The 18,396-nt window shown below is 40.2% G+C and overlaps 2 protein-coding genes across 6 annotated transcripts; one reads left to right on the top strand and one right to left on the bottom strand.

Annotated features, from left to right (window-relative positions):
- Nucleotides 1-8: 8 nt before the first annotated feature.
- LOC114876048 (lysosomal-trafficking regulator) lies at nucleotides 9-17,447 on the top strand. Of its 3 annotated transcripts, none has more exons than XM_029187056.2 (33): nucleotides 9-131; nucleotides 1,467-1,711; nucleotides 3,476-3,561; nucleotides 4,344-7,009; nucleotides 7,107-7,172; nucleotides 7,477-7,631; nucleotides 7,718-7,959; nucleotides 8,024-8,193; nucleotides 8,261-8,779; nucleotides 8,994-9,098; nucleotides 9,194-9,503; nucleotides 9,586-9,740; nucleotides 9,811-10,032; nucleotides 10,104-10,300; nucleotides 10,375-10,824; nucleotides 10,906-11,223; nucleotides 11,295-11,411; nucleotides 11,482-11,682; nucleotides 11,759-12,019; nucleotides 12,084-12,908; nucleotides 12,987-13,222; nucleotides 13,307-13,865; nucleotides 13,949-14,110; nucleotides 14,178-14,422; nucleotides 14,502-14,568; nucleotides 14,648-14,798; nucleotides 14,876-15,016; nucleotides 15,086-15,303; nucleotides 15,383-15,569; nucleotides 15,640-15,804; nucleotides 15,888-16,024; nucleotides 16,110-16,345; nucleotides 16,419-17,447. In XM_029187056.2, exons 1-33 carry the CDS (start codon nucleotides 74-76, stop codon nucleotides 16,897-16,899), a joined length of 10,353 nt encoding a protein of 3,450 aa, XP_029042889.2. In that variant the 5' UTR covers nucleotides 9-73; the 3' UTR covers nucleotides 16,900-17,447. The 3 variants fall into 3 exon arrangements, with proteins under 3 accessions (XP_029042889.2, XP_029042888.2, XP_029042890.2); XM_029187055.2 differs by having other exon boundaries at nucleotides 8,958-9,098; XM_029187057.2 differs by having other exon boundaries at nucleotides 9-1,238; nucleotides 8,958-9,098.
- Nucleotides 2,097-18,367, bottom strand: LOC114876066 (ankyrin repeat domain-containing protein 49-like). Of its 3 annotated transcripts, none has more exons than XM_046285187.1 (4): nucleotides 18,121-18,367; nucleotides 17,882-18,042; nucleotides 17,463-17,799; nucleotides 2,097-3,272 (listed from the first exon to the last, which is right to left on the bottom strand). In XM_046285187.1, the coding sequence occupies exons 1-3, from the start codon at nucleotides 18,266-18,268 to the stop codon at nucleotides 17,464-17,466; spliced, it is 645 nt and encodes a 214-aa protein (XP_046141143.1). In that variant the 5' UTR covers nucleotides 18,269-18,367; the 3' UTR covers nucleotides 2,097-3,272; nucleotide 17,463. The 3 variants fall into 3 exon arrangements, with proteins under 3 accessions (XP_046141143.1, XP_029042928.1, XP_029042927.1); XM_029187095.2 differs by lacking the exon at nucleotides 2,097-3,272 and adding an exon at nucleotides 12,622-12,706; XM_029187094.2 differs by lacking the exon at nucleotides 2,097-3,272 and having other exon boundaries at nucleotides 17,179-17,799.
- Between the last annotated feature and the right edge of the window lie 29 nt (nucleotides 18,368-18,396).

Here is an 18,396-nt window from a genome sequence, read left to right as displayed (position 1 = left end):
TTTCTTAGGAAGATAATACATATAGTACGTGACAGTCGGCCGGTTCATCGTTTTGCTAGTACGTGACTGACTAATGGTCGTATACCTGTTCGAACAAGGGGTTGGTTCATCGAATCGAACAGTCGAGAAAGGTACTCTTACATTTACCTTTCATAGGATTCATTTACCCTTTTCTTTTCTTTTTGCTTTCCTATCGAGACACAGGGGAGGAAGACATTGGCAATGCGTGAATCATAAGTTTTCATCGAAGAAAGAAGCCGATTGGAGGCCTCGTTTGACCCACGGGAGGCTCGTCTCGTTAGCTTGCCCCCTTCCGTTATATCGTGTCGTAGACAGTTAGTTAGTACGTGGATCTCGATGCGAAGACTCGGCTAAATCAGCCGGCGAAATAGCCTTGTACGCTACTTGTGCTTGTCAACGCGTCCATTTCTGCCGCGTTCGTCTCTGCCGGCGATTTAACATCACTAATCGTGACCTTATTCTCTTCGATATCTTTCACGAGCTATACTGTCGCAGTTAGAAAGCATCGGAGAACCTTCGTAAGAAGAAGAAAGTAATTTTATGTGAATATTCTCTGTCACGATATCGTCGATTCGGATACAAAGTTGCGAGGGTTGCAGGATCAATGACCACCGCCTCTTTCAGATCATAGTAAAAAGTCAGAATAAAAGGAAGCTCGTAAATCATCGTTAACCGAGCGGTGCCGATCGATCGATCAGTCAACGAGGTCGCGATCCTCGATGCTGGTGAGCTCAGTGGTGGTCTCAACGTGTATCAAACGTTCTTCCTGGTCGTTTCTTTGGAAGATACGGTGAGACGATAGAAAGAAGAAAGTTGCGATCGCTATTGAGGGATTTTTGGTCCGAGGTATAAGAACGAATCGCGTCGCAAGCTCGAGAAGAAGCGATAAGGAGGAGACAGACAGCACGAATCGTGTGGCACGAGAGAGAGTAAAATCTACTGATAAGCGGTTAGCCCCGATGCTGGTGTAGACCCGGGTTACTCTTGCATTGTCGTGGCGCGTTAGCAAGCAGCTAGCCAACTGTGTCACCGCTAGTGTGTCCCAGTGGTGTTGGTGGCCGCGATGCTGCCGGTGCTGGCCACGTTCGTCGCTGCTCTATGAATACGGGGTTACTGTTCTACCTTTCTGGCCTCTTCGTCGCTCCAGAGAAGCTTTCAGGCTTCTCGCGCTGGAACGCTGGAACGACTGGTCTGTCGTGGACTCGTGGGGATGTTATGTAAGCTGTAGTCGATCGACACATAAACGCGTACCGAGAGACACACGGCTGCGATTGGTACGCGAGGAGGAGCCGACGCGACGCGACTCTCCTTGGATTATTTATTGTTCTTCTGTGTAGCGAGGATCGCAACGCGACACGATACGTTTCATTTACCATCGAATGCCGTGCATCACAAAGGTGTCCTCCGTTCACTGGACGATACATATTAGCAAATCGATCTTTCAGGTGATCGAGTAGCTACGTGCCCTGGCGGTGATCCTCGAAGTCTAACCGAGGACACCAGTCTCTATCCGTGGTTCAGTTTCGACGAGTTGCCGAGCTATGAGGAGGACACGCGACTAAGAACCGAGGACAGGGAGGAAGACGACGAGAAGGAGTACGAGGACCGTCTAGGAATGTCTCCGGCTTCGACCAGCAAGCTGCAGATTTTATGGGATCATTACATTCGTGCCGAGCCGCAGAGTTACGAGGTACAACGATCTCTCTTCTGGATCTTGGAATTTACAGAATCACGCGAACCGCATCCTCTTCTTTTACGATACTTTCTACTTTTTTCCACGCCTTTATATTATGCTAAATCTTTCATTTGACTGATATCGAAGAATGCAGAAGATTTCTATCAGCTGCTGCAACTTGTATACTATACACGTTCATTTTACCTTACCGTTTTTCCTTTCGCGTTGGAGTTTTTTAAAGCTGGCTTTACACACTCCGGCCATTTATACAAATTGATTTACGTATACAAAATTTGCCGAATACACTGAATTGATAATCTTGTTTACGTATTCAGCTTAATTTACACAATTTTCCACTTTGTTGATTAATTTTGCTCGGGTAAGGTTCAGAATATATTGCTTAGTCGACAGTATCTGTAAGCTTTATTGTTCTACAAGTTACCAAAATAGGCTGAAATTATGAAGAAGCAAAAAGTCGATAATTCCTTCGGTTATCAACATTAGCTAGATTTGGTTGCATTATTAAGTATCGAGGTTTGCGTCAACCTCAATCAAATTTTATTCAAACTAAACTATCTACCTGTACAAATCCGATTGTGCGATGCAATTTGTGTAAACTATACGAGTATGGAAACCCAACGAGACGGCTGTCTTTTTATTCAAATGCACTCGTATAACGTGTCTTTTACCGTGTCTAGCAATGTAGGATTTCGTAATAATGGTTCTCTCACGAATCGAACACAACTTTACTCGTCGGGATGACTTACAAGTCAGGCGTAACATGTTTGTCGATACTTTGCCACGAGGATCGAAATATTACGAGATCCTGTTGTACCGTGCAACGTAAATGGTATTGATTTCATCGTATGTTCGCGTTAAAATAATCGCAGACTAAACTTGTTCAACGTAAGGAACATTTTAGAGTATCCGTAAGCTGGCAATCGTTTACTTTTTATGAAGATTAATGAAAAAAAAAAAAAAAAAGAAGAAATTATTAACCGATAGAATATCTTTCCACATGGGTGATTATGTCATTCGATTGCAACGCTTTGAACTATATACATATATATTTGTTTTTGTTATCGGTTTGTACGGTTAAAATTGTATTCTTGTCAAAGTTGACACAAACTACTGTACAATCGATGCTTGAAACGTTCTGTTTGCGGTTGTTTTCCGTGTGAATCATGGTAGGTATTTACGCGTTGAACGAGCACGATACGATTGCCGGTCGGTAAATAACAATTTTCTTTTTCGTCTTCCGTGAGAAAAGGGTTAAATCTTAATTAAAATTATAATTCACCAAAAGCGAGATGGTACTCGCGAACTTTCGGCCTCTGTGTTTTTTTTCGGCTGTTGGTTAATGCCTTGTATCGCGTCGATTATTTTATCGTTTACACTACGACACGTGCAATAATCGGGTTGCAGTCCGAAAGAAAACGAAAGAAAACAATATCTTTGTTCTTTTTTATCCAGTTCGGAACTCTGTATCAACTATTTCCTCGTCTTGTCCGTAATCTCTGTCGTAACGAGTTGTTTTTCTTGTTACACTATCAAGTCCGAAACAAGCATGGCATTGCTAAAAAAAGAACATACAGTTACATTATTCGTATTTACGTGGGCTATATTAATTTATTATTTCGTGAACGCTGACGAAACCCCGAATTACTCTCTTCATTTATTCTGATCCAATTTGCCAGCAGATAAAGAATGTAAAACTTTTAGATGAAACAGTTATGTTTTCTCTTCTATTTTCTTTCTTCTATTTTCTTTTATATATAGGAATCATCGTGGTTGGACGTGTTTCTCGCCGAACTGCTTGCCCAAGTGAAAGAAGGTCGAGACGTGAAAGATGCCCTATCGTTTTGGTAAGTTTTTCATCGAATCTTGATTGTATTCAAGTAAGCGATAATCAGTAAGCTGTTATAAATTCAAGAGGAAAACAGTTACTAAAATTACACTAATCAATTTAGATAGCAAACTGGAGAATCAGATAAAAAAAAAAAAAAAAAATTAATTCATAATATCTTTAGTAATTTATGACTGCTTCTATTAAGACGATCGACGCGACGAGTGAAAAAAGCAAAAGCTTGCAAGATATTTTAAAATAGTCTTTGAAAATAGAAGATAGATAAAGAAGTCATACGTTTGTTGTCACGACGGAGAAGCGATCGTTGACCGCAGTATGAAAATACGATCTCGTAGCTGTGGTTTCGACGCTATAATGCAACGCTTCACGTTCGATTTTCCTATACTAATTCATTTTTACCTTCCACCATTCCGTTCTCGCCTTTTTGGTTTGCAACTCGATTCTATTCTTCCCTTGATACTTAAATGCGAAAAAGAAAGAAATCAAAGGAGGAAACATACCAGAAAATATTTCCAAGTCTCCGATGGAGACGCGTTGGTGTCACTGTCCGGCACAAAGATTTTATTAAATATTCTTCCTGAAAGTTTCCTACCTAAAACCTTCCTACGAAGATACCGCGTTACCCACTGAAAATAATATTCCATGCAAACGCGAACGTTCAAACGCCAAACGCAATGGTCAACTATCGGGCTGACTGATAATAAAATGATAACGGGACCTCGTTTGATGGATAAGATAAGGCTATAAAAGTAAGACGCAATATGGAAATATCCATTACAGTTCAACCGGTGGAGGAGGTGTGTCTACTCTTGTAGCTTGCGAGTTACTCTCGGACGTTCACGAATTGTGCTCAAAGAGGATCAACGGTGACGAACTGATCGGTTTGAAGAGGTATCTGTGCGAAGATCGTGGTTGGCGTTGCCTGGCGGTTTTACAACTTCTCGGCGTACGAGGTCTTTCTTGCGCACGAGAGCTGGTAGCTCTTTTGGTCGCCCTGTATCCGGTAGCTCTTCAAGAGGACGGTAACAAGCCGGGTTCTACCAATTCGTCGAGCGTTGCCGAAGAGCGGAATCCTTATGTAAAATTCTACTGCAACGACGATACCGTCGACACGGTAGATATCGTGCCGCACGCGAGGCGAAGATCGACAAAGTCTGCTCGGAACGGTGTTCTCCACGAGGGCAATGTACCGTCGCGAAGAAGAACAGCTCGTCGACAAAGTATCGGTGCCAAAGTACCGGTCCAGCATAGGCAAAGATCGTTTGGTGCGTTCGAAGCGCGTCGCAACACGCCGGAAAGCGCGAGCAGCGAGTCCGAATTGCTGACAGACGGTATCGATCAGGCACGATCCCTCACGCTGAAGATCCGCCTGAATCCTATGGATTTTGAGTACTTCACGTCCGTCGTCAGAAGCGACGAGGAACAAAAATGGCAAGCGGCCCTCTACGAGTTGCCCGCTCGGCCAGCTAAGAAAACCTCGAAAGATTACGTGGATGAGAGGATCAAGCAAGTTCTGGACGCTAGGATCAGCAACTTTGAGGCCAGCTTGTTGATCATTCAACTGCTTCAGGGTCTACGAGACTACGATACTCCAGCGAAGCAAACACCCGCTGTGCAAGTTTTAAAATTCGCTCTTGACACCCTTTGGTCCCTTCAGTTCGGTATCGACTGCACCGGTTTAACCGGTACCGAATGTGCCACCTTGAAAGCAGCGGCTGCCAGGCTGATGCTCACCGCGTTGGAACGAGTGTTAAGGGCCAACGAGCCTACCACCGCCGTCATTCACAATGGATTACTGCCGATGACTCTGAGATTGCTCGAAGATGCTTGCAGCAAACCCATGAACGTGTTCTCACCGGAAGAAGGCTCGCTTCTTCAAGAGTTCATCTTCGCCACCGTCTACGGAATCGTCACTTTCCTCTATTGTTTGCTACATCAACAGGGCACCACGCTCGAGAAGCTGTCCGATTTCCTGGAATTGTTTCAATTGTTTACCGAGAGCCAAGATGGAAAGCTGGTCGAGCGAACCGTATTCGCGATTGTTGACCTACCGAGCGTTGATCCAGCGAGGTCGGTAATCCGCGCAAGAAAGGTCATTGATATGATAGGTGCACTGACGAGCGGTTTGAAATCCGTTCGACGCGATATTTCTCATGCGACAAACTGCAACCGAGCAAAACACAAATCCTGTGTCAATAACGTACAGATTCATCATCATTCGGATGTATTTGGAGCACCTTACACCCAGCCGATGGTCGGCACTCTTACGAAACAGGCTTGTTGCATTTCCTCTCTGTTTATGACACTCGCTAATCTGCTGAAGCAGTCTCATCCTTTCGCTACCGAGCTACAGATTCGATTGATCAAAGTGTCGACAGCAGCCGGTACTTGTTGCTGTTTTCCACCGAGAACACTCATGACCAGCATTGTATCGTTGCTGTTGGAGAGGCACGATCCAGCAACGTACGCTCCGGCCGTCGCGTTTCTCGAGCGTACCTTCTACAAGGAGCTCGCTGCATACTCGGAATCCGATACATGTTCTACCTGCGACAGACCTCTGTCATTTTCTTGGGATTTTTTAGAGTTGTACGCAGACCTGTTGACGCTAGACGATCCAAAACTATCCTACACCGTGATGGGACACTTGCTGAAAATAGCACCCTCCTCTAAGTTTCATATCAGAAAGGAGTTGCTCTTGAAGGTGCTCTACCCGACCTTCCTGAAAGCTAAGAGCTGTTACACGGCCGACAAGGGCAACGTTACCGCCAAGTTTCTCATTCAGTCCTGTCTCTCTGCCACCTCCTGTTTAGTCGTAAACACTCAAATATGCGAAGTGTTCACGGAGATCAACGGGTTGGAAGAAGTTTTGGCTCTGATAACGGACACAGCCTTCACTCGGAGCGTTTACGCCCTGCTGGAGGTCACTGTCATTATCGAGATCTGGAAGACGAGTTCTATAGAGGCGAATCTCGAGAATATAGAAAAGTCTGCCCTTAAATCTCTGTTCGATTCTCTTGAAAAGGAAACCACAGAGTTGTTACGTGCTTTCGAAGATACAGCAGATGATTCTAGCGATCAACAGAGAGATTCAACAGAGATGAGCGATCAAATTATGGAAGATAAAGAAACAACCGAAGAAACTATCATGGAAAACGATGCTTCAGCAGATCAAAGCGAATTGGAAGGATCGATCGATACGATTTCTTGTTTTCCGGAAGTATTCGACAATTCTGAGGTCACTGCATCTTGTCCAGATACCGATAACGAAGCGGATCCTAGCAAAAGAATAAATCTTTATCAAGCCAGCGCAGCGTGGAGAGCCGCCGCTGGTGTTGCTCTTTGTAGTCCAAAATTTCGCACGAAACTATCCTTGGACTCCGTGTCCCAGAAGTCTCTGCAACTTTTCAAAACGTTGGCCGTACGTATCTCCACGGACACCATCGCAGGTACGTGGAACAAACTGCACCGTATAGTGTGGAAAGAATCCTATCTGGATTTATACGTATGTACACGTTTGCCCTCTTTTCTTTTTTTTCTTTTTAGATTCCAATAAATCAACGCACAGACTCTTCGAGGCTCTACTCACGTGCTGCTTGACATCCCCGTTGTGTAAGTGCCTTTTATATAACGAGCCGTGAATCATAAGCATTTCGAGTACGTTTCTGTCCTACACGTACTTCTTCCGTCGCGCACAGCTGCGGATTAAGATCCTAATAAGCTGCGCGAATTCAGTCGACGTGAAAACAGTTCACAGAATGTTTGTCATCGGTAAACATCTCCAAGTGTCCACGCTGTTAGTAGAGCAGCTATTTCCAAGAATCGTAGAATATTTCCTTGCCGATACGTCGATGCGTTTTTATTATTGTTACATTGTTAGTAGATATAATATATATGTATAAAAACGGTGATACAGGTGACTGCGACGTAATCATGGAATTGGGCAGAGCATTGATGGAAGCAGGCGTGAAACTGGGTCGTGGATTGGCTATCATTATAGAAGCTTTGTTGAAAGTGTCCATGCTAAAGCCAGCTCAAGAAGAAACTGTACCGCAATATACCCGACCAAGGGTACAATTTCTTTCATTTCTGTTTTCTTTCACATAAATTCACATTTCTTTAATTATAATACTTACCGTTCCCTTTCATGATATCAGTTACCAACTATGACGTTAGACGCCATGCCGGATTGTGCAGCGGATGACAGCAGCACAGGTGAATACGTGACTGCTGATGATGGTTATGAGGCCGACGTAGAAATACCGGGACGAAGTCCTCGCAATAGCAGTGTAAAAAGAAGTAATTCATTAGGACCTGTGGTCGAACATAGAGGTCATGCAAATGCACATCCTGCCTTGTGCTCCTTGGCAGTAGACCTGTTAATTCATTTCAGTGAACAGTAAGTGTTTGGATAGTGTAGAAAGTGTTGCGATAACTGTTAACAAGAATTTTTTTTTCCACAGAGGTTTGGATACCGAAAGGGCATCTATCATAACCGCTGGTTTGAGGAAAGTTGCAGTTACTTGCAGAGAGAGTGCCTCAAGCTGTGCCGCTCTAGCTGGTTCAGGCGTGATCACAAAAATTTTAAACGGTTTTAGAGATATATTCACTAGCAGGGATACTCGATATCAAGGTAAGTTAATTACATATTTAACTTTTATCGAATTTTCCTCTTAACATTATGTAATAAAATGTTTCAGATCTGCAACACGCTATTTTAGAAGTGTTTACTTTATTGGCGACACAATCCATCTCACCATCAGAATTAGTCACATACTTGTCTCTGTTCAAAGTCGACGCATCTCCGCTTTTATCGCTATTGCAACCACTTTACCACCTTGTCCTAGTAGCACGCCCTCAACCTAATTTCATTCTGTCATTCCCCGTAATGGCTGAGGCAAAGATATTCTCAAAAGCTCAATCGCAAGAGTACAAAAACTTAGAGAAGGCCAAGAATCTTGTAAACAACTTTCGGAAGCGACATTTCGCATCGGGCATATGCAGTCCATGGTCCGTGCATGCAACGTGCTTACCAATTGGCCCTGAACTGGCTTGGCCAGTTTGGTTGCAAGGTTGCTCCGTTTCAATGTGGCTGAGAGTTGAAAGAGGATTACCTATTAATGGCAAAGGAATATTGATTAACACATCACCAATGCCAGATTCAGACAATGAAAGCTTGTCAGACTGGGGCATCTTATCTGATAACTGGAGTCGAGAAGGTTGGTAAAGCGACGTTTCCTGTAAACTAACATGTTATAAATATCGTTTAACCTGTACGCAATTAATGTTTTAACTTGAACGAATCGTTGGAACGTTTCTTACGTACGTATATCAACGTGTAGCAATAAGTTTGTTATTTTTCTATCGAACGCATGCTCTTCAAATTATCGTGGAAAGACCAATCGATGTCTGATCTTTTCTTGGGTACACCAGTCGTAGCAGGTTCGACATCTCCACCTACGCCAACGTCCATTGTCCACTTGATGTCTATCGGATTTGAATCACTGGTTTTTGAAACATGGTTGGATCTTAAATCAGGTAACTAAACACGTTTATCTATACACTTTCAACGTGTATTTATTTTTTCCACAGAGCTGGAAAATATGTACATTGCACATATTTTTCTGTTTCAGATAAATTGATTTTACGATTAACCCGGCCAGATGATAAAACGAACCGAACAATATCTGAAACATCGGTAACTGGTATGCTTCCCTCTGGTCGATGGCATCATTTGTCACTGAATTTCAAAGACACAGTTTTAAACAAACGTAGCGCCGTTGTTGAGGTTGTCATTTGGGTAGACGGTTGGAGAGAAATCAACGCACAATTACCATTCGATGGTCTATTAGTGAGAAAACCTGGAGCTACATGCGTTTTATTAGGCCAAGTCGGATCAAGCAACATCGGTGCTTGGTATCTTGGAAACTTAATGGTATTCAGGTGTGCATTTCCGTCACGTGACATTAAACTAGCAATTAATTACCATGTTACGTGTGCCTATCGGTGACAATTAAACTTACAGGTGTCCAGTATTTACCAAGGAGAGAGCACTGTATCTGGCGAGTCTTGGACCTAATTACACTAATCTTGCTGAATGTATTTTAAATACGGAGAAGCCAGATTTCGCGCCGCTAATTGCATCTGGAGCTTTAGATGGTGTTCGAGAAATAAGATTTGGTAAGCATTAACCTTCGTACGTTTGCTATTTTTATTTTAGAACACTTGATTACATCTGCGTCTAATACAGAGGGTGGTAAATTTGATACGAGCCGACGAAAGTCATACGGAGGAACGTATTTAAGACGCGCTGTGGAGACCAAGGTATCTGATACAAAAATTGACTGGGACGCGGTTATGGATGCTACAAATTCTCATTTAGGTGAACTGCAAGACAATCTGTTGCTCAGTTACGAAGCACAAAATCCCAATATCGTTCATTTGTATCCTCAAGCTATCGCGAACCCTGCTGGTAGGTTCTCTAACTTTTGCCTTGTATAGCAATTCATTCGTAATTTATAGCATTTATTTTCCTATTCATAGCTGTGGTAAGAAATCTATTTCCGGGTCAACCAGGTTTTAGGGTTGTTTCTGCACCGGAACATAGAGTTTCGCAACAACCACCTTTGTCTGTGGCACCGATATTGTCCGTTCGATTAGAATGCCAACAGTACAGGGGTCTTGTACCCGCTGCTATCCTAGTGGGTGGTGTACCCATATTTTTATATCTCTTCGCAAGAGTAAGTACGACTATGTGTAAAATAAATTTTATACCCAAAATTGATAACCACTAAAATGGATTGATCCTACACAGGTAGTCGAATTAAATTCGACAGAGGAAGAACAAGCATTAGCTCTTTCGATAGTTCTCCACTTAATAAGAAATGATTCCGAACTTTTAAATCAGTATCGATCCGAAGGTGGAACATCTTTAATCCTACGCATTCTAGAATCGCCACGGTGCCACGCAGGTAGACATATTCTGAAAGCAATGTTAGATGCAGCTTGTGATAGTTCGATCCTAATAAAAGATATCGGCAGCGGCAATCATTCGGTCTCACAAAATTGCGAAGCTGTCATCACGGATCCTGAATTGATCAAAGGTGCACTGACTGCGTGGAGAACGTGGGTGAAACATGATACGTTAAATTTGCTATTGCAAGCATTGTTATTGCTGTTAAGAGATCAGCATTCACAGCGTGAATTTAATGCATCTCAATTGAACAGAGTAGGAATTGTTGACACGATTTTAACTCTGTGCAAGGTAAGTGGATTCTACTTCGTTAGTATGTATTACATGAAGTTAACATGAAGATAATTTCACTGATTCTTTTATATTTCATAGGAACATTTTATGTACGAAGAGTTGGGCGCTGTACTCGATTCTACAACCGGAACTGCCGTGGTTGAATTAATAAGAGCACTAATGGGAGCTCCTCCTGAATTTGCTCATTTAGTAGCCATTACAGATTTCTTGGTTCTTGTTCATCAAGCATCAGAAACTTACATCACTCATTCGAGACATAATATATATTTCTTGTTGCCACCAATCGGTGAAAAGAAGGTCGTGAAAGTCAGCAACACGGTAACTTCTAGTTCATCTGATGAATCTATAGGAACTCTAGAGAATAGCAAGTTGAGCAAGGGTTTAACAAATGCACAAGTTAGTAATTGTACGTTCGCGCTATGTAAAAGTTCGGTAACAATTATAATATATGTGATCACTTTTTGCAGATTCAAAAAAATAGAATACCAAAACGGAAGGAACGTCGAAATGGACCTCCTCAAGATACTAGTGCTGGAGAAGACTCTGGAATTGCGGCTAGTGATGGGTCTAATCCTCTCAGTAATGTAAGCTTGAAATAATTTTTATTTCATCTGTTAAACAATACTCTACTACCGATAATGATATTATATTCAGGAAAGACAACCAACATGGACAGATGAAAGAAGAGCTTGTCAGGGCCTAGTTTGTGAAGGACTTTTGTTGCTGCTTCGAGATGCAGTTAGAGTTTTACCTGATAGCCAAGTTGGCTCGGTACTGAAACATGTTCTAAGAGCTGAACTCTTACTTGTATTGGCTAATAATCCCGACACTAGAGTTCGAACAGCATTGATCAAGGTACCAGAAGTTCAATAAAATATTGAAATTTTGTCCTAATCCATATATTATACATATATGTAATCATTTTATACAGGTCGTCCAAACATATTTACAACGTGCCAGTGACGAAGAAGTTAACAGATTTATAAAACAAAAGTACTTTATGCATTTAGCCAATCAAATAGCGTTATATCCTGGAAGTGAACCACTGGTGGTTGCTTTAGAGAATTTAGCTTTAAGAGGACCAACACTGGCCGCGATGCCTCCGTTAATGGCGATGATAGCGAAAGCAGCAGCTACCGAACCAAACGTAGCCAGACCGATAGTGTCTTTTATCACTGACATCATTGCAAAGGTACAGTAACACATTGCAGCGTTGCCTTTTAAACAAAATATAACAAATAAGGTTGTAATTACAGAATCCCAATGCGCTAAGGATGCTTTTAGAACAAGGCTTAATCGAATCGCTGGTGCAAGCATTAGTTGGAGGAGCTCACAAAGGTGGTTCCACATCTCTTTACCGGGACATCCATGTCCTTCTCGTGGCAATTGCCACGAAACTGTTAGAGTCTCCAGGAAGTCATCAAATGCAAGCTGTTCTAGACTTGCATTTAATATTAAATCATATGGAACTGAAAGAAAAATCCCATTGCACTAAGAATAGAACTTGTGTGTCGATCGTGAGGGACGCCCAAGTTGCACTCTTCGACGGAGAACTCGATGTGCTCGCGACAAAAGTCTCGAATCAGTCGGGTTTCCGATTACGTAGCACAGCATCGTATCTCGCTTCAGCATCTCATATAACTTCAGTTTTCACAACATCCAGCGATCAAAGCGATCACGGCTCTCGGTCGTCCAGTTACACTAGTTTGCACGCACCTTCCATCGCAATTTTGCGTGAACCAGGCAAAGGAGAATTACTCGATCGATTCCGTATTATTTTAATGCGTGCCGTTGAATTTATCACCGCGGCTGATGAATCACCATCCGGGAACGAGTTACAGCTGACCAAAAGATTGTTCTCGATTCTTTTACATGGTTTCTGTAATCCGTTAGAGAAGAAAAATCATTGGAGCAGCGGATGGTCTACGAGACATTCTTTAAGAAAATACACAGCTAAAATAATGGTGTGGTTACTTGGACCCCACCAAAGTAACAATACCAGAATTTTTGCTGTTAGGTCACTCATGGAAGAACCGAAAGCTCGTGAAATTCTATCCTCTCTTTTAGAAGTCCATCCGCAGGTAAACCCATTAATCATTACGTATTTTTTCATCTTCCATTTTTTTCGGTGTACAACTATGAATGTGTTTATGCGTTAGGTAGAACAAAAATTTACCGTGTTCTTTTGGGATCTTTTGCAAAGACGGGATGAAATACCCAGTGCTGATGCAAGAATATGCGCAGAATTGAAAGAAGCGCTGTCCATATGGGATTTGGCAAAAGGAATAGAACAAGCTAGTCCTGGTATATGGAACGAAGAACTAGCACTGTTAAGACGAGAATTGATGAGAGATCGGGACATATGGATTGATAACAATCTTCCAGCAATTCAGAGGTGAACATAAAATGAGAGCAGGATTTAATGTTTTCTGTGCTTTGTCAATTTACATTTATATTCTATAAAATGTTTTTCTCTCAGGATCGCCAATAGGTTCGATGTACTTGCTAAACAGCTAACAGAAAGTGCTATGACTATAACGCGTACAGTTGTAGAGGAACAAAATCGAGAACGTAAAGTATTAATGGAAAGACTGAAACATTCGAGAGCATTGGAAGCCCAAGCGATTGCTAAATGGAGAGATTTGGCTCGTCGTTTAACCCACGAGAGGGCCGCATGGCACTTTCCAGAAAGTTATCCAAGAAGTTGGGAACTGGACCCAACAGAAGGTCCAGCTAGAGTCAGAATACGACTTCAACGATGTCACTTAAATATTGATAAAAGATTTTTCATGACTGAATATCAAGATAAATTAGATGCAGTGAAATATGAAGCACCTTTATCTTACTTATTTATGACCGATCGGCAAGATGCAAACGCTTCAGCATTAATTGAGCGGCTACACACTAGCGAAAGAATACGTAAAATGTCTCAAGCCAAAGTAGTTACACCTAGAGCTGAATTAGCTGGCGAGGTTCTCATCGGTGAAACTTGTCTCTACTTTGTTCCCGATAAACCTGATGTGCCACTACACACGGATGTATGAGTTTGTCCAATTTTTTTTTTTTTTTTTTTATCATAAAGTCGATTATTGTAATTTAATCGGTTACGTTCGAATTACAGATAGCTTTAGGCGGTTTGGATTTAGCTATGGTAGGTGGAACAGCATGGCATCTCGAGGATATTCGAGAGCTGCACAGAAGAAGATATCAACTTCAAGAACGGGCTATTGAAATTTTTCTCATTACTGGAAGAACTTATTTACTTGCATTTAATTCCTCAAAGGTATGCATTAATGTGAAAAAAATGTGTAAGTATTAAGTACAAATTTATAACAATATTTAATTCACAGGAAAGAGACGAATTTGTAACTGAATTGTCTGCTTGCAATTTACCAAGACGAATACCTGGTGATGATCTAAACGAAGCTATCACTTTGTGGAGAAGCGGAGCTTTAACGAATTGGGAATATATAACTTGTTTAAACAAATTAGCTGGTCGTTCCTACAATGATCTAATGCAATACCCTGTGTTCCCATTTGTGCTAGCAGATTATACAAACGAAAAGATCGATCTAAATAATCCAAAAATTTACAGGTAAGTACCGCGTGAAGAATAAAAAACGCGAATGAAAAGGCAATAATGAAATTTTTTTTTTTTTTTTTTTTTTTTCTAGAAATTTCAAACGTCCTATGGCTGTGCAGGATAAGAAAAATGAGCAACATTATATAAATAATTATAATGTAAGGATTTTAATTATCTTTAGATAGTTTCTCTGATCAAACACGTCATATTAATATGCTACTCGTTATTTTGTTTTAGTATCTTAAGCAAGCTTTATCAGAAGGATTAAACTTAATTGCTCTAAATCAAGAACCATTTCATTACGGATCACATTATAGTAATTCGGGAACGGTACTTCACTTTTTGGTACGATTACCACCATTCACCAGTATGTTTTTATGTTATCAAGGTAAATGACATATCCTATTTTCCAGATATACATATGTACATGTATATGTATTAATTCAATCAACTTTTATTTTAAAGACGACAATTTTGACATTCCTGATCGGACATTTCACGCGCTGGCTACCACATGGAGATTAACTAGTTGCGATTCAACGACCGACGTAAAAGAGTTAATACCTGAATTTTTCTATTTGCCTGAATTCTTATTGAACTCCGAAGGTAATATACTTTATTATACCCAAATCTCGACAGTAATGTTCAATCGGTGTTCATCAAGGTTTCTTTTAGGATTTAACTTTGGTATTCGACAGAATGGTAATCGGGTAGGAGATGTCGAATTACCAAAATGGTGTGGAGGTGATGCACGACTTTTTATTCTTGCTCACAGAGCAGCATTAGAAGCTGATGTCGTTAGAGAAGTTTTGCCCTACTGGATCGACCTGGTTTTCGGATTTAGACAAACAGGAAGACCAGCGGTGGAAGCTATTAATGTTTTTCATCCTGCGGTATGTTTATATCAAGATTCGTGTTGAGATATTTGTTTGAAATGTTGACTTGAAATTCAAGAATTTATATTTTTATTAGACCTACTATGGATTCAATGTTGAACAAATAGCAGATCCTTTGGAACGTCAAGCTTGGGAGACAATGGTACGCACATATGGTCAGACACCAGCACAATTATTTAGAGCTGCTCACCCATTACTAATTCAGAATCTTGGGAACACAATGATACATAACCCATTGCCACAAGTTATCGAAGGTGTAGATGGTATGTTGGATTTTTCAGTCACGTTTTTCCTTTCAGAATTTGAACATTGAAAACGATTCTATGATTATAGGCATCAAATGGGGAAACTACGTTGGCGCGCCCGGAAATGAACCAGTTTTATGTTGGAAACATAAACATAGAGCACCACTGGCGTCTTTAGTTCCTTTAATGACTGGTGATGTGTTCGGATTACCTAGTTACACCACTCTTTTACTTGGTTACACAAAAGAGAAGGGTAAATAGTTTTCAATTTAACAATTAAACATTTTCGAAAATTTTCGTACTTATATGTACAGATAAATTATGCAATGTTATTAGGTGCTAGTATGTTAAGTGGAACATCTGTATTGGGAGCTGCTCTAGTATCATGGGGTGGTACAGATGGAATTGCAAGACTGAAATGTAAAAAGGAACAACCACCAAGACCATTAATTAAGTCCTCTGGTCTTGATCCAGTAAGGAACTGCTATTATCCGAAATCTTTTTTCTCAAATCAAGAACCATATAATAATTTTGTAATTTTTTTTTTTTTCTTTCAAGATTACTATTTTAAGCTCTGCTCCAGATTGTGGACAGCTTTGGGCTGGTCACTTATCTGGTAAAATAACGGTGCATACATACACAGTTGTGACAAGTAAAATTGACTTCAGTTCAGCACCAGCATCTGTGCTCTTAGCTCATAGAAGCAGAGTAACGACAATATCTCTTTCACGAGCATTTAGCATAGCTGTCACGGGTGATACAAGTGGCGTTATCGTTATTTGGGATTTAAATAGGTATATACATTGATGAACGCTAAAAAAAATATATCCACAGACCATTATTATTAACATTATCTTTTCATTGCAGTTTAACATACATAAGATCCATACCATGTGACCAGAATTACCCTATTCGTTTATTATCGATCAGTGAAACTCTTGGAGACATAGCAGTTACTTATGAAATTCAAAGGACAAGTGAGAATGCTTCTTCGGGTCAGTCCGAATTGAAAATATTTACTATAAACGCACGAGCGGTTGGATCTGTTTTGTCTCGAAGAAGGATAACAGCACTGTGTTATAGCAATGCACCGGAAGGAGTTTCCGTCAATGTTATTGCGACGGGATTGGATAACGGAGTGATAAGATTATGGAGCAGTTGGGATTTGAGATTAGTCAGAGAAATTATAAATGGCATAAAAGGTTGTGGGCCAGTAATTGCGATAGCATGGGCTTTAGACCAACATCATTTGTATGCAGTAACTGAAGATTTTACTGTCCTTATATGGGAAGGATCGAAACGTTTAAGTAACGGTACACCAAAATTCGTTAATTTAACATCATTGTAAATAAAAAAAAGAAGTCAAAATACTGTTTAAATGCGTAGATAAAAATTCATACATTATTTGAAATACTATTCAAAATCCATTTCTACTTTATCAATAAGTGTTTTACAAAAAAAAAAAAGTCACCTTTTATACGATTTTATACGACGCTATTATGACATTTAAAATATATTTATACGTTTAAAATCACAGTAAATGTTTCTGTTAATACTCTGAATAGTTTCTTATTATACAATATTTACATTTATCATACCGTGCAACAAAAATCAAGCAATCTTGAAGTATTATTTTATTGAAGTTTTTATTAAAAGTTTGTTATGTGTCTAGTAATACATATAAGAACATCTATATTTTTATACTCTGTTGTATTAAAATATATAATGCGCCTACAGAGGAAGTACAGGTTCTGTTATTAATATATTTATAATTTTAACCATAGTATATCAAAGATACGCTTAAATCAAATTCTTGATTTCACGAATTTTTTATATTCGTAATGTTGTAACATGTGTATATAAACATATTCAATAAATTTATTAAGTAACAGATAAGTTCCTTCTACTTACCTTAAATCTCATTTAAGTAATCCCTGATGATTTCAAACATTGGATAATATTTTCCTGTTCTTTTTGCAATATCTTCTGCAGTATCCCCGCTCGAATTTACTATATGCGGATTTGTATCCGGATGTAGTAAAAGGAGTTGCAATGCTGGAGAATTATGGGAACTTGCAGACACCAAGTGCAAAGGTGTCTGATCACCTTTGCTCTTAGCATTTATGTCCGCTCCATTTGCAATTAACACTGCTGCACATTCAACATTATTCCAGCAACATGCAGAATGCAATGGTTGCCATCCATCCAGAGTCACTGCATTTATTTTTGCACCAGCTTGAATTAAATACTATAAACAAGACAGAATACCATTACATTTTTGAAACAATTATTTAAGAGAACATTACATTTACAAGGTAACGCGTCTGTACCTCCACAATTTCAACGTGATTTCCATAACATGCTCTATGCAATGGAGTGTAACCATCCTTGTCTGTAGCCTCTAACAGACCAGGATTTATTGTTATCAGCTTCTTTACTTTATCCAATTCACCATTTTCAGCTGCATTCAGAATTTCTTTTTCATCCGGTTCTATAAATAAAAAGAAACAACATTACTGAATCGATTATGAAGATTATGATCAATACACTTCCAAAATCATGATCTAACCTTTAGCATTACGTTCAGTTTCAACTCCGTCATCGTCATCCTCCCAAGCACTTACTTGCATACATTCACTGCGTGGCTGGCTTAATATTTTATCGCGTATTGCTTCTAGATCCATCAATTCATCATTTTCTTCTTCGGACGATGACATTATCGTTCCTCAACTAAAGAAACAAACACCATAAACGTCAATACTTGAAATCGTGTGATACATACTTGAATCCATCTACTGGAATTTTCAAGACACTTTTCTTATGGCATGAATTAAATGCAAGTATT

This window comes from Osmia bicornis, chromosome 3 (genome assembly GCF_907164935.1).
Source record: "Osmia bicornis bicornis chromosome 3, iOsmBic2.1, whole genome shotgun sequence".
Lineage (NCBI taxonomy): Eukaryota > Metazoa > Arthropoda > Insecta > Hymenoptera > Megachilidae > Osmia > Osmia bicornis.
The sequence above is the reverse complement of the archived record's forward strand: the minus strand, read 5'-3'. Positions and strand labels throughout refer to the sequence as shown.